Genomic DNA, 26,029 nt, shown 5'->3' on the forward strand with positions numbered 1-26,029 from the left:
GCAAAATGTAATAATTTTTTAAAATCAACCAATTACAAAAATCACAAGGCACATTTTCATAATTAATTTCCAATTGAAACACAGTGAAAAATCAGTGATTAAAAACTAAAATATTCTCTTTGAAAACACATGGACACAAACTTGATTTTTCTCAAATAAAAACTCTATGCCAACTCACTTTAAAACCTAGAGCATGCAACATATAAGTTTTGAATAAACAGTGAAGAAAATATAACTTTCTCTTTCTAAATGCAGTACTGCCGACTACCATGTGCTGTATATGAAAGCTGCTATATGAATTCTGCTTACAATATAAATCTCAGCAGCTACAGAAAACCACTCATGCTCAGCGACAACAATAACCATAACCACACAAACTTTTAATGCATGCAGCACCCAAAACTGAAAACCATATTCTAATGCACTCGGTGGTGTGCTAATGCATATGCATTGACGACCATACCTGAGTGGACGTCTCTAAAACACTTGGTATTTTTGTGATCAAGAGCACAAGAGGGTTGATAAGGAAAGTTTAGAAAAACTTGAATCTAGGTACATGTATGGTTGAACTTAAAGTGCTTGATTGAATTGTTATGTAGTTATAGATTTGTCGTATGGTCACGAGATTTGGCAAATTATGTCTACGTTCACAGGATAAGAATATTGATTTCTCATTATACGAAATACAATTTACAACAATTTACAATGTAAGAAACAGGGGAAAGCTTCCTTCCCCTTTTCCCTTCTCCTTTTCTCTATTCTTCGAAATTTCCTCTCATTTTCCTCCTTCCTTTTCTACTTTTCCCTTTTCCTTTTCTCCTTTTCTTCATTTCCTTCTCTCTACCCTCCGGAGTTTCCTTCTCATTTTCCCCTCTCCTTTGACGTCATTATATTTGGGTTGAGATGTGGACCTGTTATTGATGGACAGACAACCAAGGCAATGCTTGTTTTGGTCAAGCAATTGGAAAGATGTCTTTTGCTCAGGGAAGTGATGGCCACTAGTGGTAAGTGACGAGGGAATTGGATCCTCTCCTGAGTAAGCCTCTTGACCAACACAAAAGGGTTGTTGAATTTTGATCCAACGACTACAACCAGGGGACCTTCTAAAAGTTATAATAATTATAGCTGTTGGATCTAAATCCAACGGCCTTTGTGTGTTGGTTAGGAGGTTCCTGAGCCCAAGCTTAGGAGAGGATACAATTCCAATGACGAGAGGGGGACCCCGTGCAATGTTTTTCTTGATTATTCATTATTTAAATGTGGATGAATAATGTCATTTAATACTACAGTCTAATAGTATTCATCTTCACTTGTAAGTGAGAAATCTTAAGTTTGATTCTCGCTAAATGCGAATTTGAATCATATTATTGCTAGCCCATTGTGAGGCTTAGCCCATTCCCTTTCCTTAGTGTAATTGCGTAAATAATATCGTTTGTTAAAAAAAAAAAAAAAAGTAGATGAATAATAGCAACTTGGTCTACTTTCATATTTCATTTCAAGGTTGGGAAAGGTCCAACTTTGTGTACTGTTACTTTTGTTGATTATTTGTTACTTTATTTTATAAGAGATTCTTTCAGATAACCAAATTTTACTTTTAGAGGCGTCATTACTCAATCAATATTTACCATGATTTCAAAACATACTTTACCCTTCCAATAGACGATTGCCACATTATGGGTTTGTAAGATAAAGACATATCTCCCCATCCGGTTGATAAGGATGGTGGAAATAAAGGATATGGCCATACATGACATCCAAAATGTTGAAAGACACTTTCATTTTTTTAATGTCTTGTACAGATTATATTTTATTATTAGGATAAATGAGAGCTTTACAAATTAAACAATGCACTGAATAATATAGTTTGCAAAGTCCTCTGTCGTGGACTCTTTATGTTGATGAATGTCTAATATAGAGTTCACTACAAGAAAATAAGTGGAAGTTTATCCTACACGTTTGCAATTAAAAAGACAAATAACATGTGTACACATGATGTAGGATTTAACGGGGTAAAACTCACCACTGAGAAAATCTTCAGACTCTTAAGCTAAAACCAACATTAAGAGAAATGAGTATAGAAAGACTTACAAAACTCATCAACTAGACCCACATACTAGTAGACAATTTTTTCACTATACTTTGCTACCCGATCTCTCTTCAGCCTTCAAGTGGAAGTGGCACGACATTAATGCAGTCGTCAATCACTGTCTCCTCGAACTTTGCAAGATACTAACGCGATCATGCAAAATGTAATAATTTTTTAAAATCAACCAATTACGAAATTCACAAGGCACATTTTCATAATTAATTTCCAATTGAAACACAACGAAAAATCAGTGATTAAAAACTAAAATATTCTCTTTGAAAACACATGGACACAAAATTGATTTTTCTCAAATACAAACTCTATGCCAACTCACTTTAAAACCCAGAGCATGCAACATATAAGTTTTGAATAAACAGTGAAGAAAATAGAACTTTCTCTTTCTAAATGCAGTACTGCCGACTACCATGTGCCGTATATGAAAGCTGCTATATGAATTCTGCTTACAATATAAATCTCAGCAGCTACAGAAAACCACTCATGCTCAACGACAACAATAACCAAAACCACCAAACTTTTAATGCATGTAGCACCCAAAACTGAAAACCATATTCTAATGCACTCGGTGGTGTGCTAATGCCAAATGACAAATGGATAATTAGGATCTGATTTGGTGTTGTGTAGGGTACTTATCATTATATTATTCTAAGGGCAACGTATGCAAAAGGATGCCTTTTGGAGCAAATTAGAGATTGGAATGGATATCATATGCTTGGAGCCAAGAGGATGGACGAAATTAAAGACTTGAAGTAGGAAAGTTAAATCCTAAAAGACCTCATGTTTAAGCATCATTGAAGACTCCTACGCATTTTAGAACACAAAAACAACATTCATTGCAACCTTAGGACATTGTCGTGTGTTTCCTTGTGTCTCCCTTCCTTGCCATGCAAGGAAGGGCTTTGTTCCCTATTTTAAACACTTAAAGCATTCACTTTATCATATCATTCACTTATCATATCATTCACTTATTATAAGCATTCACTTATCATATCATTCACTTATCAAACCATTCACTTATCACTTCCATTCACTTATCACTTATCACTTCCATTCACTTATCACTCACCACATATCATTCATTTATCACTTAACATATCATTCATTTATCACTTAATACATCATTCACTTATCACCTATCATACTCATAATCATCTACACATTTCAACCATTTAAACATATGCATTTCAACTCACATGCATCATCATCATGCAACCAACCTTGCCACATGCTTTCCAAGCTTTCCCCCTTCATCATTAAGCCACATTCACTCCCATTTCTCTCCCCTTAACAGCCCTAAACCGTGCATAATTAAAGGACACCATTCAACACACACATGCACCAAAAGACAACATTGGCATGCATCACATGCATTTCCAACACTTCCCCCTTTGTGCCGTGCCTTCCCTTCCACTTTCCAACCACATTCTTTCAATTCCCACTTCATCATTACACCACCTAAACCACATGCACTCCCATTCTTTAATTCAGCCACTTAATCATTCAACCACAAAACAATCACACAACACACCAACACACATGCATCCTGAAATTCTTTGCCGTGCAAATCACATGCATTTCCCTTGACATTTTCAGCCATCACACTTCATCATTACACCACCATTCACTCTTTAACCCACACACACTTCACACAAACAACATTCACATGCATTCACATGCATTTCCAACACAAAACACACTCAAAACCGTGGCCACCTTTGCATTTCAGCATTCCCATTTGCATTTTCAGATTTCCAGCTTTCCAACCTAGCCACATTCACATGCATTCACTCATAATCATTCACCAAACTTGCAGCCACATTTCCACCCACCTCCTAGCTGTCATGTTCCCTCCATTACTCCTATAAATACCCTTGCATTCATTCATTCACTCCCCATTCCATCTCTCCATTTCTCACACCACAACTAACACAAACACTTCCCCTTAGAATCCAAAACCGTGAGTCCCCATTCCACCACTCCTCATCCATTTCCATAATCCCCCAAACCTCACCTTAGACCTTGTGCTACAACAACGAGGAAGAGAAGAGGACCTAAACGTTCATACAATTCAAGTTTGAGTTGTTGGAATGTTTAGGTGATTCTTTGATTTCAATGTTTCATTTTAATTCTCTTTGTTTTGTACGTATGAGGAATGGAAGAGAAGAGTGCCTAAACGTTTATACAATTCAAGTTTGAGTTGTTGGAATGTTTAGGCGTTTCTTTGATTTCAAAGATATGAGGAACTAAACCCCCTTTAGCTAGGGGGTGATTCGAAACTATGTTTATATTTGCAATATGAATTGATTAACTTTCGTTGGAATTTCATAAGTTGTGGATTCAATTTGTTTAACCGTTTGATTGATAACTTATTTATGAATGTTTATTAAGAATGCGCACTTAATTTTCATGCATAAATATGACGCTAGAATATAAGTGAATTTCACCTAATCGTTATGAACTTATATTCACAAGTAGTGGAGGTTGCTTATAAACAATCGCGTTAAACGAATTCTTGGCATAAGTTTCATGCGTATTCCATAGTAACGAATGCCTCGTCAACACTTATAGTTTTCATAATGCTTAATGATCTTTGATTGTATCTTTATTGTGCTTTTCACGCAAAGGACTTTTGGAGAATGTGGTGAATTGCGTTGCGCTAACCCATCCAATTCATTAACTTAAGGAGAACTTGACGGTTAATTTAAGCGGACCTAATTAACCCGGGGCGTTGAGTTTCATAATTTATCGAAAGACCAACTGAGAATCAATCTTGTATGCAAGTGTAACATGTATGGAGATGAACCCCTTAGCTAGCATTCATCCATAAATTTCATATTTACATTCTGTCTAGTTTATTAACTTGTTTCGTTATTTCAATTTTCGTAAAAACCTCAATCCCCCTTTTGCTTTAATGTTCATTTTAGTTAGAATTCAATTTAGTTTGTGTTTTTAAAGCATTTTGAGTTTTTGGTTTGTCTTAGTGTTTTAAACTTTAATTTTGCATTCTTTGAGTCTAGTTTAGTGTTTTAAACTTTATTTTACGTTTTTGAGTCAGTTTCCAAGAGATTTGCAATCCCTCCTAATCCCCGGTCCAGAACGATCCCTACTTATACTTATACTACAAATCGACAAAAAGAGGGTTTAATTTGTGTGCGTATAAATCTCGCATCAAATTTTGGCGCCGTTGCCGGGGATTAGCAACTTTGCTAATCCCTTAGTTCTTTTTTTTTTTTTTTTTTGGTTTAGTTGTTTTCGTTTTAGTTTCTAACTTAGTGTTGTTTTCTTTGTTTGTTGTTACTTTTGATATTTGATTTAGTTCTCTTTCTTTGATTCTAGGTACTAGAGAAGTAAGATATGGATTTTGCTAGCATTCAAGCTCAATTGGCAAATCTTACTTCCAAATTGTCGCCGTATGCCGAAAGGACCACAATGCAGAGTGTCCCTACATTTGGTGCTTCATATAGGCAAGGATTTCAAGCCAATCAATGTCCACAAAGAGATTGGGGGGATCATTCAAACTCTATATGGTGGGAAGATCAACAAGTTCAACGTGAAGCATATTGGCAACCATATGAGGAGTTCTATTCAAGACCTATGCAGCCACCACAACTTCATATGCAATACGCTCAATTAAATTCAAGTTCGCCAATAGATTATATTCAAATTCTTAATGAAATAAATTCTTTGGCGCAGGGGTCACAAAATCAAGCCAAGGAGGCTCAACAAGAAGCATATTGGCAACCATATGAGGAGTTCAATACAACACCTATGCAGCCACCACAACCTCCCCCACAACAATTCCAATCAAGTTCAAGTATGTCCATGGATAATGATAAAAATTTTCAATTACTAACCTCTTTGACGCAGGACGAACAAAATCAAGACAAGAAGTTGGGTAAATTGGACGAGCAATTTGGGCAGATTATGGAGTTCATGAAACAAATTCAAGAGCAAAGTGAACTTTCCAACTCAACTATTGAAAACTCGAAGGAAGATTTTGAAATCCATAATGCTATCACTTTGGGAAGTGCTATGGAGGTTGGAGCTGACCTAAAAATGTCCAAACATAGCCTAGAAGTGGATGAAGAGCTGCTAATTGAGGAGGAGGAAGAAGACATGCACACGGCAAAGGTAGAACAACCCTTGCCGCAGCCCCCTAAGCCCTCTAAACCACCCACCACCTGTAAGGACGTCCCAATTCCATGTTATTCTGATGTTATTCCACCCAATGTCCCTTTTCCTAGCAGGTTTTTGATTCCCAACCAAGAAGAGAGTAAAAAGGACATCGTGGAAGCCTTCCTAAAGGTGCAAAATGCATTCAAATTCTTGGTGCAACACAGCAAGTTTTAGATGGTGTTGAATTCTTCAAAGGACTTTGTACACCAAGAAGAATGATTCAAGAGAAGGTAGTGGCTGGAGAAGATGTAGAAGGCATCAAAGAGGACATATTTGAAACCACAATTCCCAAGGAAGTTGGATTTTATGACACGGGACAAGTCATAACTTTCGAAGGGGTGTTTATTCTGGAGTTCATTTTGGAGCACACAGGTAAGCCGCCTCCCCGAATTTCAATTTTCTTTTATACTAACATGTGGTTAATGATTCAGGCACCCAATCTGGAATTTAAACTATTACCGGATCATTTCAAGTATCACCGCCCATTCAAAGATAAATTCCATGCCGTTTGATTTTATTTATGTTAAAAAAAAAAAAAAAAAAAAAAAAAAGATACTAAACATGGAGAAAGGTGGAGCTTCACAAAGGTTGTTTGCTTGAAGCCCCACTACGTGGCTTTACTCTTGAAGCGGAAGGCGTAGGAACAGAAGGCATCGGAGCGGAAGGCGTAGGAACAGAAGGCATAGGAGCAGAAGGCATCGGAGCGGGAGGCATCGAAGATAGAGCATTCCAGGCCTCAATACTTGGCCAAGCGCTGGATGAGCCAGGAAAAAGGTGCCTCTGGAGGAAAGACGAAAACCTTTGACGGTCACTGTGAATCCGACCTTCAGACTCTTGCAGCTCATCAAGCTTCCTCTTCATGCCCGTCGAATAGTTGTTTGCAAGCACGTGCAAACTTCTATTCTCATACTTCAGCTGCTGGATCTCCTGCTTGAGACTTTCCACCTCTGCCATCAATGATTCCACCTGACGGGAGCGGGCAAGCAGGCGTTGGCCCATGTTGGACACAGAACTCGCACACTGAACACTAAGTGCGAGGGACTCTTGAACGGCCAACTCATCGGACCGTCCTGACAGCAGCCTACTATCTTTTGGAGTGAGGAGGTTCCTAGCTACTATTGTAGCTGTTGTGGCGTCCTGCATCACGGAGTCTTCACCTGTGAGAGGACCGTTAGAAGAAAAGAAAGAAGGGCGCCATACATTACCTTGACGCGGCGCGCCCGTATCACTGCTAAGGCTCAATTCCAAGCTAAGGTTCGATGAGTTTGCCATTTTTCAAAAGTGTTCAAAGAGAAGGGATGAAGTTAAATTTCAAAGGGCCGGAGTCGATTTTCTTCAGAGTGTGTTTGTTGTGGTGATCGATAGCTCAATAAAAAAGCCAAGGCGACGCGTCCACCAATTCAAAAAGCCGGAATTTCCGGCGTAATTTCGACGACGCTTTCTCGGCTTTTCAGAAGACGCGTTCAACTTTGTCAAAAGATATCTGACAAAGTCGAAAACACGTGGAGGCCATCATCGCAACTACACGTCTTTAGCCGACAAGCGCAAAGTTCGGCGACGCTTTCTCTGCTATTCAGAAAACGCGTGCAGCTTTGTCAAAAGAGCCGCACCCGTGACTACTTTTGCCATGCAGAAATCGAAGAGCCGTTCGTTCAGAAATCGAAGAGACGTTTGTCGACAAGGGTAAAAGAACAGTACCACCACTTTCTATTCAGAAAATCCCTATATTTGTCGACCTTCATCTCTTATGGCAAGGAAGACTTGAAGAAAATGCCCACCAACTCTCTCTCACCTCTGAGGGCGCACTCCCAGCAAAGCCTTTTGAAATGCTCAAATTTTTCTTCTTCCCCAAAGATGATACCAGATGCCTGGAGTACATATGACCTAGGAGGAAATACATGCGCTGATTCATTCACCGTTTCTTCAAAAGCAAAGGTATCTCATATCATCAAGGTCAAAAGCAAAAGTATCTCATATCATGCTCTTTCCCTGTCCTTTTCTTTGTCCTTGTTCTTACTCGCATGGCAAAGTGAAAGAAGCAATCAGCCGGCACTTGGAGTCAGTCTTTCGATCTGGAGCCAACTGCCTGGAATCTATTCCTGATTGCTTACCTAGCGTTGCTCTCGAGTAGTCATCTTCAACGGTTGATACACTTCCAGAGAAGGGACCACTCCTGCACAGATTGAACAAAGAAACAGATAAAAGGGATAAGCTCAGACCTTCGGGGGAGACCAAAAGAACCATCCTGCTGCCCAGTTCAAGAAGTAGCACAAAGGAAAATCAACGATGGGCAGAAACCAGTTCAAGAGTAAGCCTGTGGAATCACAAAGATCAAAGCCTCAATGCAATTACCAAGAAGAAGATGGAATTTACACTCTATAACCAGATTTGCGTCTCTAAACTCTTCTCTTTGTTAATTACATTCTGCCATGTTTAGTATGTTTAAGTGCTTTTTGTGTATTTACTTATGCTTTGTGTGAATCTATGCTTAAAACATTGAGGACAATGTTTGATTTAAGTGTTGGGGGGGGGGGTAACTAAGTATGTTGATGCAAATTCGTTGAATTTTATCACCCATAACTTCAAATGTTGTTTCTTGTTGTTTTTAAGTGTTTTTAAGTGTGTTTAGTGTGTTTTGACTTAAAAATTCAAAAATCACATAAAAATTTGAAAAACATGTTTTGAAAATCCTAAAAAGAGTGTTTTGAGTCGTTTTTGTGTCGTAGGTCACCTTCCAACACAATGATAAAGATTTGGTTTCTAATTGCATGACTGTTAAAAAGAGTTATAAACATGGAGAAAAGTTTGATTTACTCTTAGTATATGCTTGGTTATGGTTATAATGTATGACTTCACATGCAATCATAAAAGAAAAAAATTAGTTTTGTAACATGCTTGAAGGAAGGAACTCAAACAAACGCTACAACCCTGAGAGACTTGAGCCTATAACGTTCTTTGGAGAGTATAATCTGTGATTTCTTGTTTTCTAAAGTCGTTGCATGATCTCATTATTCTTTGCTTGGTTACTACTTAGAAGGCGTTTCATCATATAGTTCCAAATGCTAGAACTCATGCCCATTTCATTCAAAGCATGTTATTGATTTGCATAACATATATCAAGATGAAGTTGTGTAGTTGCCACCATAGCCAAATAGCCTCACTTCCCATATTTCGTATTTGTTGTAAGTTTTAACCCCGTTGAGCCTTGTTTAGCCTCTATTCTTTGTTTACCCATATTTTCCTCACCTAGCCTAGTTTAGGACAATCCACACCCTTGTTCTTAAAAGATAGTGAGCATGACTTAAATGAATTCCTTTTGAGTTACATTATGCAAGAAAATGAGTGTGGGGGAAGGAATGCTTGTTCTTAAGTATGTTTGAGATTCAAAAGAAAAGAAAGATAGAAAGAAAAAAAAGAGAGCTTGAAAAAAAAACAAAAAATGAGAGAATGAGTGATTGAAGAAATGGTCCAAAAAGTGAATATGGCCCTAAGTTTTGTGTGACTTTCCCTTGGGTGTTCAAAGTTGACTTCTGCGTTCTTAAGGGAATTCTAAGTGCCTGAATCAATACTTTGCTCACTATTGCTTTAAGAATGTTTGTTTATCCTTCACCTTTCATTGTTAGCCAATACCCTAGCCCCGTTACAACCCTTGACTTCTATCTTGAGTGTTATGTGTTTCAATTTGTGGAGTTTGAACTTGGTATGAGCGTATGGTGTCACTGGTTCTCGCATCTAAGTAGTAGCATTCCATTCATGAGATCATATCTAAACATGCTTATTAACTCCAGAAATTGCGTTCTTTGTGATACATATATATGAGTGTTCGTTTTCATGTTTACATCAATCTTCTCACATATGACTAGATTAGGGTGTGTAGTTAGAAAATCTGAGTGAAAATCGAGTGCATATCTTGTAAGGAATTGAGCAAATTCTCTAAGGCATGTTACTACATTCAAAACATGGTTTTAAATGCTTAATTGTGAACTAGTATATGGTGACTATGATTAAGAATGTACTTAAGTGTGAAGATGACTAAAATCTGTGGGAATGATGATTTTTAACGTGTCATGTGCATTGGAAATCCCTAAGACGGTTGTTGGAAGGTTTAGGTTGTGTTTTACTTGTTTTGTTTGGTTTGGTTTTGTTTTGTTTTTCTTTCTGTTTTGCTCGAGGACTAGCAAAAGATAAGTGTGGGGGTATTTGATAGGAGCATATTCATGCGACTTAAATGGCTTGTTCTCGTGCATTTACGTTATGTTTCTCTAGTTATTTTAGTCCTTTATGCTTCTTTTGTGTGTTTTCAGGTTCTAAGGGCAACGTATGCAAAAGGATGCCTTTTGGAGCAAATTAGAGATTGGAATGGATATCATATGCTTGGAGCCAAGAGGATGGACGAAATTAAAGACTTGAAGTAGGAAAGTTAAATCCTAAAAGACCTCATGTTTAAGCATCATTGAAGACTCCTACGCATTTTAGAACACAAAAACAACATTCCTTGCAACCTTAGGACATTGTCGTGTGTTTCCTTGTGTCTCCCTTCCTTGCCATGCAAGGAAGGGCTTTGTTCCCTATTTTAAACACTTAAAGCATTCACTTTATCATATCATTCACTTATCATATCATTCACTTATTATAAGCATTCACTTATCATATCATTCACTTATCAAACCATTCACTTATCACTTCCATTCACTTATCACTTATCACTTCCATTCACTTATCACTCACCACATATCATTCATTTATCACTTAACATATCATTCATTTATCACTTAATACATCATTCACTTATCACCTATCATACTCATAATCATCTACACATTTCAACCATTTAAACATATGCATTTCAACTCACATGCATCATCATCATGCAACCAACCTTGCCACATGCTTTCCAAGCTTTCCCCCTTCATCATTAAGCCACATTCACTCCCATTTCTCTCCCCTTAACAGCCCTAAACCGTGCATAATTAAAGGACACCATTCAACACACACATGCACCAAAAGACAACATTGGCATGCATCACATGCATTTCCAACACTTCCCCCTTTGTGCCGTGCCTTCCCTTCCACTTTCCAACCACATTCTTTCAATTCCCACTTCATCATTACACCACCTAAACCACATGCACTCCCATTCTTTAATTCAGCCACTTAATCATTCAACCACAAAACAATCACACAACACACCAACACACATGCATCCTGAAATTCTTTGCCGTGCAAATCACATGCATTTCCCTTGACATTTTCAGCCATCACACTTCATCATTACACCACCATTCACTCTTTAACCCACACACACTTCACACAAACAACATTCACATGCATTCACATGCATTTCCAACACAAAACACACTCAAAACCGTGGCCACCTTTGCATTTCAGCATTCCCATTTGCATTTTCAGATTTCCAGCTTTCCAACCTAGCCACATTCACATGCATTCACTCATAATCATTCACCAAACTTGCAGCCACATTTCCACCCACCTCCTAGCTGTCATGTTCCCTCCATTACTCCTATAAATACCCTTGCATTCATTCATTCACTCCCCATTCCATCTCTCCATTTCTCACACCACAACTAACACAAACACTTCCCCTTAGAATCCAAAACCGTGAGTCCCCATTCCACCACTCCTCATCCATTTCCATAATCCCCCAAACCTCACCTTAGACCTTGTGCTACAACAACGAGGAAGAGAAGAGGACCTAAACGTTCATACAATTCAAGTTTGAGTTGTTGGAATGTTTAGGTGATTCTTTGATTTCAATGTTTCATTTTAATTCTCTTTGTTTTGTACGTATGAGGAATGGAAGAGAAGAGTGCCTAAACGTTTATACAATTCAAGTTTGAGTTGTTGGAATGTTTAGGCGTTTCTTTGATTTCAAAGATATGAGGAACTAAACCCCCTTTAGCTAGGGGGTGATTCGAAACTATGTTTATATTTGCAATATGAATTGATTAACTTTCGTTGGAATTTCATAAGTTGTGGATTCAATTTGTTTAACCGTTTGATTGATAACTTATTTATGAATGTTTATTAAGAATGCGCACTTAATTTTCATGCATAAATATGACGCTAGAATATAAGTGAATTTCACCTAATCGTTATGAACTTATATTCACAAGTAGTGGAGGTTGCTTATAAACAATCGCGTTAAACGAATTCTTGGCATAAGTTTCATGCGTATTCCATAGTAACGAATGCCTCGTCAACACTTATAGTTTTCATAATGCTTAATGATCTTTGATTGTATCTTTATTGTGCTTTTCACGCAAAGGACTTTTGGAGAATGTGGTGAATTGCGTTGCGCTAACCCATCCAATTCATTAACTTAAGGAGAACTTGACGGTTAATTTAAGCGGACCTAATTAACCCGGGGCGTTGAGTTTCATAATTTATCGAAAGACCAACTGAGAATCAATCTTGTATGCAAGTGTAACATGTATGGAGATGAACCCCTTAGCTAGCATTCATCCATAAATTTCATATTTATCTAGTTTATTAACTTGTTTCGTTATTTCAATTTTCGTAAAAACCTCAATCCCCCTTTTGCTTTAATGTTCATTTTAGTTAGAATTCAATTTAGTTTGTGTTTTTAAAGCATTTTGAGTTTTTGGTTTGTCTTAGTGTTTTAAACTTTAATTTTGCATTCTTTGAGTCTAGTTTAGTGTTTTAAACTTTATTTTACGTTTTTGAGTCAGTTTCCAAGAGATTTGCAATCCCTCCTAATCCCCGGTCCAGAACGATCCCTACTTATACTTATACTACAAATCGACAAAAAGAGGGTTTAATTTGTGTGCGTATAAATCTCGCATCACTGCTATATGAATTCTGCTTACAATATAAATCTCAGCAGCTACAGAAAACCACTCATGCTCAGCGACAACAATAACCAAAACCACCAAACTTTTAATGCATGTAGCACCCAAAACTGAAAACCATATTCTAATGCACTCGGTGGTGTGCTAATGCCAAATGACAAATGGATAATTAGGATCTGATTTGGTGTTGTGTAGGGTACTTATCATTATATTATTCTGGTGCTCTTGCACAAGCTTGACACCAAACTCCTTTATAATCAACCCATTTGGCTCGGCCACTACAGAAACCACCACTTGATCTCCACATTGTAATATTGTTTTGTTCTCCATCTTCCAATGGCTCAACCATGTCATATCTTCTCCCTCTCCTGGAATTCCATAGAACTCTGGGCGATAGATCCACTTCAGACCCTTGCTCTTGTTCTCTCAATTTGGGGATTCATCTCTCAGTTGTTTTTTTTTCGGGTTTTTTTTGGTGGGTTTACAGTTTGTCAATTTGTTTAATTGTTGTTAATTTTACATTTTAATTGTTTCCCCTAATCTGGATTGTTAAGTTTTGGACCTTTTTTATTTCCCCAAAATCCACATGAACTGAGCTTTAGTGCTAAAGGAGACATGGATTTTATTTTGTGCTGGAGTTTATAATGTATTTAGATTGGGAACACAATCTTTGTTGAATTCGAAGTTTTTATCCACCTTTACTTTTATCCACCTTTTCTTTCTTTCTTTATCGATACCGAAGCCCTTCCGCTCCTTCCTCTTTCGAGGAGGAACTTCGCTTCATTCTCCTTGAAGAAACCAAGTTTGCGGTTAGTTATATGATAACCTAGAAGCATCAGCTTCTGAGTGTGTCATTCATTGCATGTGGTAAGTACTACGTGTTTTATGGACCTATGCTTTCTGTGCCAATCTTTTATTGTTGTTGTTGTTGGTGTAAGTATTTATGTTAAGTAGTAGCAAACATAATATTTGCAAATTGTTCCATTCGAAAGAAACATAGACATCCAGGATGGAAGGGTCACATATTTGGACCTTATTCTTGGAAGATGATTGCATTATTAAATAAACTGCATATAATTTGGGTTGGGTTGGGTTAGAAGATTTGGCTACAAGAGGAATTAAATATGTGGATTGCTATCGAGTTGACAATGCACGAATGAGATTTCTTCGTTTCTGAATGGCGTGTGTAGTCTGCAAGGAGGGGAAAAAGAAGGGGAGAAATTCCTTCTCATTCATTATTTGGTGGTCAAGGAAGAAAATACTCATCTTGATCTCCTCAGTCTTACCTATTCTTTCTTTCTTTACCGATACCGAAGCCCTTCCGCTCGTCCCTCTTTCGAGAAGGGACTTCACTTCATTCTCCTTGAAGAAACCAAGTTTGCGGTTATGTATATGATAACCTAGAAGCATCAGCTTCTGAGGGTGTCATTCAATGCATGTGGTAAGTACTATGTGTTTTCTGGACCTATGCTTTCTGTGCCAATCTTTTATTGTTGTTGTTGTTTGTGTAGGTATTTATGTTAAGTACAAGCAAACATAGTGTTTTTGGTGTAGGTATTGATCTCCTCAGTCCTGCCTAAATTAACTGGAGTCTGAAATGTTCTTTTTTAGAAATAGTTGGAAGTTTTTCTTATTTAGAATTTTAATGATTAGGTTATTGAAAACAAGCCAGTCCAAATATGTGATGGTTTACGCGTATTAGGTGGGAAGTTCAGAGTAGATCAACAAAAATTACACACTTTGTGATTTTGATTACAGCTTTCAAGGAAACATCAATTAAATAACCGCTCTAGAGGTAGGTAATTGTTGTTGTCAAAAGCATAATGTTGGCATAGAAGGTAAATCAGTTGAGTCTTGTTTTCTTATCTGAGGATAGCCAAGATGAAGCCGGATTTCAAATCTGCCCAAGGATGTCAGCACAAATCTTTCCTGCTTGATCTCATGTAAGCCTTAGCCTGATTAAGCAAAAAAAAAATTGGCTTTTGGGCTACCATGGTCTAATTGGCTGTCCTAGTGTGTACTGTTTGCATTCTCATTAACTACATACTGCATATGTTCATGTATTGCTTCTCCTAATACATATCCTGTTCTGTAGGTAAATCTGGGCAATCTAAGAAGTCACAGTCATCTAAGAACATTGATAGTGATGGTAATGGTGATGAGGATTGGTCACGAATTTCTTAGTTGCTGTCGATGTACTCAGATCATAATTTGGATATTCTGAAAAGAAGAATCATATGCTACTATTTAGATATGCTCTTGTTATATTGAAGCCCATCTATAAAACTGAAATATTGTTTAACATTATTGTTCATGCCATACTTCGCTGATCCATTTGGAGCAGCAAAAAGAACTTTGGAATTTTGTTGTTTTACTGTCTAAAATTCTTGTAAATGGTGGATTCAGGTACCTTACTATTATTGCCGTATTTCAATACCTTAGTGTCTAACTTTTGTTATATTTCAATACATAGTTCTTATCAGTTAATACATCAGGCTATTATGTTATTAAGTTTGTCTCAACTGTTCAATATGAAATGTACCAGACGATAGTTTTCTGACCTTTAAATTCCATTAGGTACTAAATTAAATTAGTTTGTTATCTAAAGGGGCCGGCAGAGAACCAAGAAATTCATTTGTACGTTATACTTGTAAAAATCTATGTTGCCGTATGTTTACTTTAAGTATACTCTTGGGTAGTTCTGTATAAATTCTTTCATGCTCCGATAACTTCTCTTGCATAAATTTTAGGAATTTATTCTACTAGGTTCAACTTTTCATTAGTGTGTGCATTTCCATGAGGGTTACTTGGTCTAACTAAGGCCTGTCATGTTGTATCTTATAGAATAGCTACTTTCAGAAACAAATTGATAGACAAATGGCAGAGGAAGACGGAGGTGACCACAGGCGCTGCTGATATTAAAAGCGAGCCGCATGCTTTTAATCAGGTCTGGTTCAATAATTGAACTTGTAAACATGCCTTTCCCTATGACTGACTTGTGCCATGCTTTGCCAGATATCACTAAGAATTCATTTTTCTTTTTCCAATTGCAGAATATTAGTGAGCACGTTGCTTCTTGTATAAAAGACCCAAGCAGAATGGTTGGGCAGATGCAGATGTGGAAATTAGCAGTTGCTGTATTTGGCACTGTAAGACATTAACTCTTATATCTAAATTGAAAAAATGAAAATTTCACAGTTCCCAAGGTCTCACGCGCATGCTCCGATACATTTGTGCTTCATATTTTTAACATCATAACAAGATTGGTTTTTAACATTTAGTAATTTAAACACGAGTTATTGATGTGCAGGCTCCTGTGGGGGAGAACACTGCAAAAGGAAAGGTACTGATTGCATATAATTGTGGTTAACTATATTCTATGCTAATCTGAGGACCCATTTATAAATTCATTGGAATTAAATGTCCCATGGAATTTACAATTTTCCCATGTGCTATTTAACTCCCAAATGAGGTACAAATTCATTGTTTTGGATGGATGCTGTTTATAATTAATTTGATACGACGTTTGAGCAAATTTTGGGTTGTTTGTGATGTTTGCTTCAATTTTCTTCTTGGATGGCCCCGATGTGACTTGACGAATTTGTGTCTTTTATTGCTATAAGAATAAATCATGCAACCAGTGTGGGAGGGCTGTGATTGTTTCAGTACTCTTTATTCGCCATTAACTTTAATCCTATCTTTTATTTAAAATTTTGATTTGTTTGCCACTTCGATGTGCAGCCTGTGGGGTCCGCTTTAATTACCTAGTTGATGTGTTATAAAAAGTTATATTTCCATCTGTACAAATTGAGTAATTTTATTCTTTCACTTCGATAGGTGACACAATCTGATGCTGGTGCACAAGCTGATGGTGACCCCGAACTTTTGGATGACTGAGTTATACCAGATATTACTGAAATAATTTTTTGAGACAATTGACCCATTATCTTCTGGTAAAACTATCAGGGCATCTCATACTTCATACATGAATGATTGCATTTGAATGTGATATACTAATACTGTTTACCCAATGTATAATATTTCATGTAGTTCAAAACACATGCAATCAGATTGCATTTAAAAGTTGTGGCTTTTGAAATTCTTAATGATTTTATCCTCCCATGTGATGCCCGGTATCCTCGTTAATGATTTTCAAACAATTTGGACTCATGAGGGAAGTTTCATTCAAACAATCTGTATCTGCTTCTATTGAAGTCAATGACACTGCATTGTCTCGGCAGCTTGTAGTGGGCTTGGAACCTCATCAATCCTGAACTTCTATTGTTTTTTTATTCTAATTTTGCACTATTTGATTATCTGCCTCAGAGACAGATGTTCCTCCTAATGCTTCCTGACCCTAATAATTCAGGTTGAAGAAGCAGAAACCGGCTCCGTAGTGTAGTAGCGATGCAATTGTCTGCTGTTTATTTATTTGTTATAGTATTCAATCTTGTATCTGTTATACTTATTTACACAATTTTTCAATGGGAGTCGAGTCCTTGAGAAGCATGATTTTGTTGTAAATGACAATTAAGATCTGTAACTTTGACATTTATAAGCAAATAAAATGTTTTTGCTTTCCACGGTGCCGAAATAGCAGCGCTAATGCTGGATGTATTTCAGTATTTGATGATGTTGAACACGTTTGAGCTATGCAATATTTGATGATGTTGAACATATTTGAACTTCGATATCTAATTGCTAGGGGTTTTTATATCTCAAGCGGTTAAGCGCTTAGCTTTGAACCCGAAGTTTTTAAAGGCAGAAAACATCTTGAAAACAAGGAGGGAATCCAAAGATGTCTGTGTCAAGTAAAATTACAAACTCATGGATCGCTTGTGGACTACTGTCCCTTCTTTTATCAGGGAGATGGGGGACAGAACTACTAGGGCAAGCATGAAAAATAAGCCGGCAGCTGTGAGGAGCACCTTCCAGCTTCTGCGGCTGCAATTGTTACTGGCATCCCTCGTCCTTCCAATTGGGTAATCAGGTTCATCCTCTTGCCCTTCTTCTTTGTCTGAAAAACATACAAATAACATAAAATTTATGTTTTTGAATTGAATACAGACGGACTTGGAAGTGTTTGGATGGAGTATAATTCATTGCAATACAACGACATAGCATACCTGTGTCTTCTTCATCAGCGTCCATGATGAGGCGATATAAAAGTGTCCGCGGAAATTCCATAGTCTTTTCAACATCTTCTTTACTGTAACCAAGGAAGTATATTCCTGGTATATGCTCCCACATGGACATATCTCCACCGATGACAAATGGAATATTAGGATCTGATTTGGTGTTGTGTTGGGTACTTATCATTATATTATTCTGGTGTTCTTGCACAAGCTCGACACCAAACTCCCTTATAATCAACTCAACACCAAACCTCTTTGTAATCAAATCATGTGCCCCCGCCACTACAGAAACCACCACTTGATCTCCACATTGTAATATTGTTTTGTTGTCCATCTTCCAATGGCTCAACCATATCATATCTTCTCCATCTCCTGGAATTCCATAGAAATCTGGGCGATAGATCCACTTCAGACCCTTGCTCTTGTTACTCACTTTAGTCAGTAGTATTGGATGAAATAAGGGCGGTATATCATCATTATAATTCCCCGCCTTTGCATAGGTAACAAAGATGTTCAAGCCTCGAATTTTGTGACTAGCAAGTAGCAAAGGGACTATAAAAGATATGGAGGACTTGGTACTTTTATAACTGAACCGGCCTGGAACCTCATTCCCAGCAAAAAATGTGCTGAATATACCATATTGATACAGTCCCTATGTATTTGCCATAATCATCACAACATTACTCGGTCATTTCTTTCCCATTATATATTTAAGACTTATGAGAGAGAGAAAGAGAGGCGCACCTGGACCGGTTGGACCTCTTTTGGATCCCTCCTTGCGTATGGATGAAGCATTCGAACAGCTGGCATGGATTCCAAGTTGCACAAGCCCAAAAGTTTGATTATTTCCACATCAACTCTATCAATAGGCTCTATCTTGTATAAATGCTCCCACTCAACTAGATTGTAGTTGTTACCCACACAGGACTTTCCAGACCGTTGCTCATGGGGAAGATATTCTATTTTTCTTAATGATATGCATCCTTCTATAGTTGTCGTTTGGTGTACTTTCGGCAACCCCACAAGCGATTCGAGCCTATTACAATGCCGGAAAGATAGATGATCGAGCCTTCTCAAACCTTTGATGAAAACTGGCAGACTGCGAATTGGATTCTCATCTAAATGTAGGCTTTGCAAGTAGGATAGATTACTTAAATCCGTAGGAAAGACATCATCAGAAAGATTGCACCCCTTCAGACTTAAATTTACTAAAGAGCATGGAAAAGAACTCAAGATAGTTAAACTTCTTTCTGGCCTTAATGGAATTCCATCTGTTGCAAGAACCTCTAGAGACTCCATCTCCTTCATCATCTCCACTGGAAACTCATCAAGATTTGAGCAACCAGATAAAATGAGTGTTTTAAGTGATTTAAGCATGCACATGTTCTTCGGAAGCATCCTAAGATTCTTGCAATCCTTCATATTCAAGTACATGAGTCTCTCCAGGTTTCCAATGGATTCATGAACATCAATCAGGCTGGTGCAATCCACAAGAATCAATTCCTTTAGTTTGGGGCAAAGTGAGAAGTCAATGATTTCAGTAAGGCCATGGGAATGGCTGACGTCAAGGATCTTCAACGAAGGAAGAAACTGGAAACAAATAAAAATAAACAAACAAAAAAAGAACTAGGAGTTGATTCCAACATATGAAATTAATTAAAGAATTAAAACCTAAAGAAAGAAGGAAAATAGATTCAAAAGCGTAGGGTAACATACATTTGCTCTTTTGCAGAGTTGTCTCAAGTTGCTATATTGCATTTCAAGAACTACCAATTTCTCCAAAGAAAAATCAACAGGAATTGAATCCAAAGGAAATTCGAGCCAGCACAACCATCTTAACCTTGTCGGAAGTTCTGCATAACATCCGTCCAGTTGTACATGTCTAAGACAGAGTAGTTTCAGTTTGTGCATCCTTGCAAATGAATTGGTTTCCAAGACATTCTCGTTTGAGTTTATAGGGCTGTTTGTAAGCAGTTCATGCATGTCCAACATAAGACCTTCAATTGCTTGCGTACCCTATAAAAGAAATCGGAAAAACAATTGGTTAATTAGCACAAGAGAAAAAGAAACACACACACACACATACAATGAACATTTCTTACATTCTTTTCTCTCAATACTTCGAAAGAATCATGAGAGCGCCACAATCTACTACGATTCTCAGGCTCATATGATTCTCGGCGAACAATTTCTCGTCCCATGTCACGAATCATGTCATGCATAGACAACTTGTTGTCCCTATCAATTGTCACCAAGCACCTATCTCTGAGATTTTGAATGCCACAGATTGTCTTGAAATCACATGCATCTAGTATTCTGACAATGTAATCTTCATCCTTTCCAATAAAGAAACAAGCAATATGGAGGAATAATTTTTGGTCATGGTCATCTTGTAAAGAGTCGTAGCTTATTCTCAATTTATTCATGATTTCACCATTTGGAATAACTTTTAACTTCTCCAATGTACTTTTCCATACACGCTTAGGTACCCCGAAAAGAGAAGAACCCAAAACTTTGAGAGCTAATGGAAGTCTTCCGCTGTGTTGTACGACTTCCTCAGAATATTTCTCATAACCTTCAAGGGGATGATCCTGGCCAAAAGCATGCTGGCTTAAGAGCTCCAATGATTCATCGAAACCCAAAGGTCCAACTTCATGCATCGTAATACCTTCATGTACCTTTAGCAACCTTTTACGCCTAGTTGTTACGATTATTTTACTTCCAGGATAAAACTGATCTTTCATTCTGAGTACTGCATCAAATTGGTCCATATGGTCCACATCATCAAGAACAAGAAGAACTCTTCTCAAGCTTATGGCTCTTCCAATCTTAATTATTCCCTCACTGACATTGTGTATTTTCTCTTTTTTCCCATTTAAAATATCACAAAGAATTTGCTTTTGTATTTGAACTAAGCCGTCAAGATGACTTGCAGTTTCTCTGATACTTTCAACATAGCTGCTTCCTTCAAAACTTTCAAAGTTTGAATTGTAAACACATTTTGCAATGGTTGTCTTCCCTATTCCAGGCAGCCCATAAACAACAAGTACACCAACATCATGTGATGGATCTTGTAACCATAAATTGATGTGTTCGACTCGAGAATGGATTCCAACTAGTTTTGATTCAACGCTCAAGTGTGTGCGACTTAGCTTATCACGAATCACTTTAACAATATCTTTGATAAACTTTGACTCGTACCTAAGAATTTGCAAATAAAATGAAAGATGAATCAAACATGTCGTGTGCAATAAACCATCTTAATGTGACTAGTTATTTTTCTTCAATTGGAAATTGGTAGATGTTTTCTCTCTAGAGTTTGATATGTTAGTTTTGGTAAATTTGTTTCTTTTGGGCTGTAAATTTTTCTGCATGATGTGGCTGTTGAATATTTTTGAAGTTTCACATTATTGTATGTTAAGAAAAAAAGCAAGTTTATGCAATGTAATATTACAATTGGAGTTCTAATCAAGTACTTTTGTAAGTATAACATGACTTAAATTAGAATTAATGCGAGCTTCAACAGAAGGTTGTAAATATTGGGATGTGACATCATGTCTCACCGAAGTATTGGATGAATAAAGGGGTTTTTGAACATTAGTCATTGCAAAAGATTAAAATTAAAAAAAAAAAGAAAAAAAGCTAGTACTAGATTACATATTCAATTTAATCCCTTGAAGTGTACTTTTATCAAAATTTATATTGATTTTTTGTTATTTAATGTTTATTTTTATTTAATCTCTCCACAATGAATTTTAATTTTATTAATATGCACATATTTAGTTCTTTAATTATAAATGAACATAAATGAGAAAATATTAAAAGAAATTTGTGATACAAAATATATAAATACATGATTATACTATGCCGAAATGTATATAATTGACTTTTTTTGTAACTACATGATTGTACCGAAATATATTATAATGAATCTAAATGTATATACCAAAATGTATTATATTGAATTAATGTACCTATATATCAATACCAAAATCTATGTACCGATATGTACGTACCGAAATATACGTACCTAAATATATGTACCGAAATATACGTACCTAAATATATGTACCGAAATATACGTACCAAAATATACATACCGAAATGTATTAATTGAATTAATGTACCTAAATGTCAATACCGAAATGTATGTACCAAAATGTATGTATTGAAATATAGTATATTGAATTAATGTACATGAAAGTTAATATTCAAATAAGAGGTATTAGGTTCGAATCTCATGGATGACGAATTTGATATCAAATTAAGTTATCCATTGTGTAGCTTAGCCGAACTCCCTCTCCTTAATGTAAAATATATCGTTGTACTAAAAAAAAAAAAAATCAAATTTGTGTACCAAAATGTATGTACCGAATTGCATGTATATGTTTGTATTAATGTATTAATATACCAATATGTTTGTATTGATGGATATACCGAAATATTCAAATATATTAATATACCTGAATGAAGAACATATAAAATATTTATCGGACTATATATTATAAAAAAAAATAGTTGCCTAAATATAGACATTAAAATATTATGATAAATGAAATAAAGATTAAATTTAAATGTAATTAATACATTAAAATATGAATAAAAAGATAAATAAAACACCAAAATATAACTAATAAATGAGATGATTAAATGTAATAGGGACTATAATTGGTTTTTAATCTTACGCAAGGTTATAATCTAAAACTCATCTTTTTTAAGGATTAAAATAAAGTTTTCTAATGAATAAATAATGATTTAAATATATATACTTTTTAATGGGGAGTGGGTGGGGTCGGATGATATTACCTGATAATATTGTACGGTTCAGGATCGGTTCAAATAACTAATTTACTTTAACGAATGTTAAATAACACACGATTAAAATAAAGGGTATATCAAAAAAACGACACGAATATAAAAAATACGACATGGATGCTAAGTCCAGTGCCTACAAATCATATTATCAAATTGACTGAAGAAAGAGAAGAGAAACGGAGATGCTAAGTCTAGTACCTACAAATCATATTATCAAATTGACTGAAGAAAGAGAAGAGAAACGGAGAAAATGAAAGTTACCCATCAGCTAAGACCATGCCTGCTAGATTTGCAACCTCTGCAAGTGCCTCTCTCCATCCCTTCACCTTTTTCGACGACTGAGTTCTCTGGTGTTCAGCAAATGCTTTTTCAATACTTCCCGTCTGCTTCCTTAAGTGGGACGGATCGACATTGTAGAAGACTGGTAAAACTACATGATCAATTGAAGTCCTCTTGTGTTCAAGGATCACCACAAGCTCATCAAGGCACCATCTGGATGACGCGTAATCTTTCGAAAACACGACAACAGAAGTTCGTGACAGCTGGATCGCTTTCTGCAGTCCTGGCTTTATATCTTCTCCTCTCTCAAGTTCATTGTCGTCTCAGAACGTGAGAAATCCTGCGTTGTTCAAGGCTGTGTAGAGGTGGTCGGTAAAAGTCTTGCGAGTGTCTTCGCCTCTGAAGCTCAAGAACACGTCGTAGCGATAACCCCGAAAAGTGTTGGAATCAGAGGAGGTTCCTTGAGATGTTATCACAAGAGCCATTGATGCGGATCGATGGACAAACAGTCTTTGCTAGGTGCATTGCCAATATCTCTGTGCAGGGGAAATATTTAATACGGTCATTCCTATCCACTTCCAGGAATGGCCACAAGCATTGACCCAAAAAGCGTTTCTTTAAGTCATGGTCGGCCACTAGTGGTAGAGATGAAAAGAAAAAATAAAGAGTACTTCTTGTTTTATATGTGATTTTATAAATTACAATTTATATTGATGGTTGCTTGCTTTTTTTGCGATAAAATACACTTTTAATTGCATTCGGTTTTTTTGTGATAAAATACAACACGCTTTGATAGTTGTTCTATACTGATTTCTGGTCCTTGAAATGTTGGAGCCATTTCTACCAATCGTCAACCCACCAACTAGTAATTTACGATTTATAACACGGATTATGGTCCATCAACCCTTTAAATACCAAGTTTTTTGTTTCTTGTGTACGGCAGCCGGCAGGTATATGGAAGCTAATTGGATTTAGTCCATGTCCTACACAACCAAGCATGTTACGTATCGTTTAAGGCAAAAACATAAAACATAAATTCAATGAAGATTCCTTTGAATTCTTTTGCCGGCCACTAAAACCAAATCCAACTTGGGCTAAATGCTATTTTTTAGGTTTTACTCCTTCCAAACCTAACCTAATTCATGCTAAATGTGTAGACTAAATGCTAAAAACTAAAAAAAAGGGCAGATTTAGCCCAGAATTAGTGGGGCTGGGTCATTATATATGTGTATTTTATTTAGTTTTATATTTATCAATTCATTAAATTCAACGGTTAAGATCTAATTTGATGAAATTCAACAGTAAAAAAAAAAAAATTAACGGTCCAAATTTAAATCTAACGACTAAAGTAATTAAAACAAAAAAAAAATCTTTTATGTGTTTTATATTTTTTTTCATAATGTTTAACGAGTTTCATGGTGTCGGTTTGCGATTTTTTAATATTTGTCAGAATCTAAATATTTTTAAGTTAAAATGTTAATTATGATAATTTACATAATTTTTTCTTTTAAAAAAATTACTTTAAGAAGAAAAAAAATTAATCTAAATTCATTACTTTAAGACGAGTGTTGGAATTAGAGGATGTTCCTTGAGTTGTTCTCACAAGAGCCATTGATGAGGTTCGGTGGACAAACAAAAAACCTGGTCTTTGTTAGGTGCAATGCAAATGTCTGTGTGCAGGGTAGATATTTAATTAGGTCATTCTTATCTACTTCCAGGAAAATTAACAAACAATTATAAAATGGGTCGTTCCAATGCACTGACCCAAAAAGTGTTTCTTTAAGGCATGGTCGGCCACTAGTTGTAGAGATGAAAGGAAAAAGAAAATTTTACTTCTTGTGTTACATGTGATTTTCTAAATCACGATTATTTTGATCGTTGCTCACCTTTTTGTGATAAAATGCACTTTTAGTTGCACAAAGATTTTTTGTGATAAAATACAACACATTTTGATCGTTGCTCCATATTTACTTTTCGTCCTTGAATTGTTGGAACCATTTCTACCAATCAACCCATTAACTAGTGTTTCCAATATCATCATCTCGAAGGTTTATATATTCAACTACAAGATTGATTGTCCTAAAGATGATGAGAAAATTAGACAAAAATTAAAACTTGATAGAACCGTATAATAATGTGGCACTTTTAATGTTCAGGTAGTTTCATAAGGAAAGTTTAGAAAATTTTGAATCTAGGTACATGTATGGTTGAACTTAAAATGGTTGATTGAATTGTTATGTAGTTATAGATTTATAATATGGTTACGAGATTTGGCAAGTTGTGTCTACGTTCACAGGATAAGAATATTGATTTCTCATTATACGAAATACAATTTACAATGTAAGAAACAGAGGAAGTTGGGAGCATTTTGCTCATTTCCGTTAGTAGACATAATGATGAAGACGATTTTTATTTTTTATTTTTTGTTTTTATGCTTTTCCCTCTCTTCCTCTACTCTCCTAAGCTTCCTTCCCCTTTTCCCTTCTTTTCTGCTTTTCTTCTTTTCCCTTCTTTTCTGGCTTTCTCTATTCTCCAAAATTTCCTCTCATTTTCCTCCTTCCTTTTCTTCTTTTCCCTTCTCCTTTTCTCTATTCTCCGAAATTTCCTCTCATTTTCCTCCTTCCTTTTCTACTTTTCCCTTTTCCTTTTCTCCTTTTCTTCTTTTCCTTCTCTCTACCCTCCGGAGTTTC

The 26,029-nt window shown here is 36.3% G+C and overlaps 1 protein-coding gene and 1 long non-coding RNA gene across 5 annotated transcripts; one reads left to right on the forward strand and one right to left on the reverse strand.

The window, feature by feature from the left end:
- Positions 1 to 13,362: 13,362 nt before the first annotated feature.
- On the forward strand, positions 13,363 to 17,944 carry LOC137734677 (uncharacterized). 4 transcript variants are annotated; one of them, XR_011068574.1, is made up of 8 exons: positions 13,363 to 13,977; positions 14,987 to 15,053; positions 15,206 to 15,305; positions 15,955 to 16,057; positions 16,164 to 16,259; positions 16,421 to 16,453; positions 16,948 to 17,063; positions 17,816 to 17,944. It is a non-coding gene; the product is annotated as an uncharacterized lncRNA (long non-coding RNA). The 4 variants fall into 4 exon arrangements; XR_011068575.1 differs by lacking the exon at positions 13,363 to 13,977 and adding an exon at positions 14,104 to 14,551; XR_011068573.1 differs by lacking the exon at positions 13,363 to 13,977 and adding an exon at positions 14,607 to 14,905.
- Positions 17,928 to 23,963, reverse strand: LOC137734675 (disease resistance protein RUN1-like). The gene is made up of 6 exons (XM_068473941.1): positions 23,322 to 23,963; positions 20,348 to 21,446; positions 19,962 to 20,261; positions 18,990 to 19,835; positions 18,237 to 18,897; positions 17,928 to 18,127 (listed from the first exon to the last, which is right to left on the reverse strand). The coding sequence occupies exons 1-6, from the start codon at positions 23,336 to 23,338 to the stop codon at positions 17,928 to 17,930; spliced, it is 3,123 nt and encodes a 1,040-aa protein (XP_068330042.1). The 5' UTR covers positions 23,339 to 23,963.
- Between the last annotated feature and the right edge of the window lie 2,066 nt (positions 23,964 to 26,029).

The sequence above is a fragment of the Pyrus communis genome, chromosome 5, assembly GCF_963583255.1.
Source record: "Pyrus communis chromosome 5, drPyrComm1.1, whole genome shotgun sequence".
NCBI classification, from domain to species: domain Eukaryota; kingdom Viridiplantae; phylum Streptophyta; class Magnoliopsida; order Rosales; family Rosaceae; genus Pyrus; species Pyrus communis.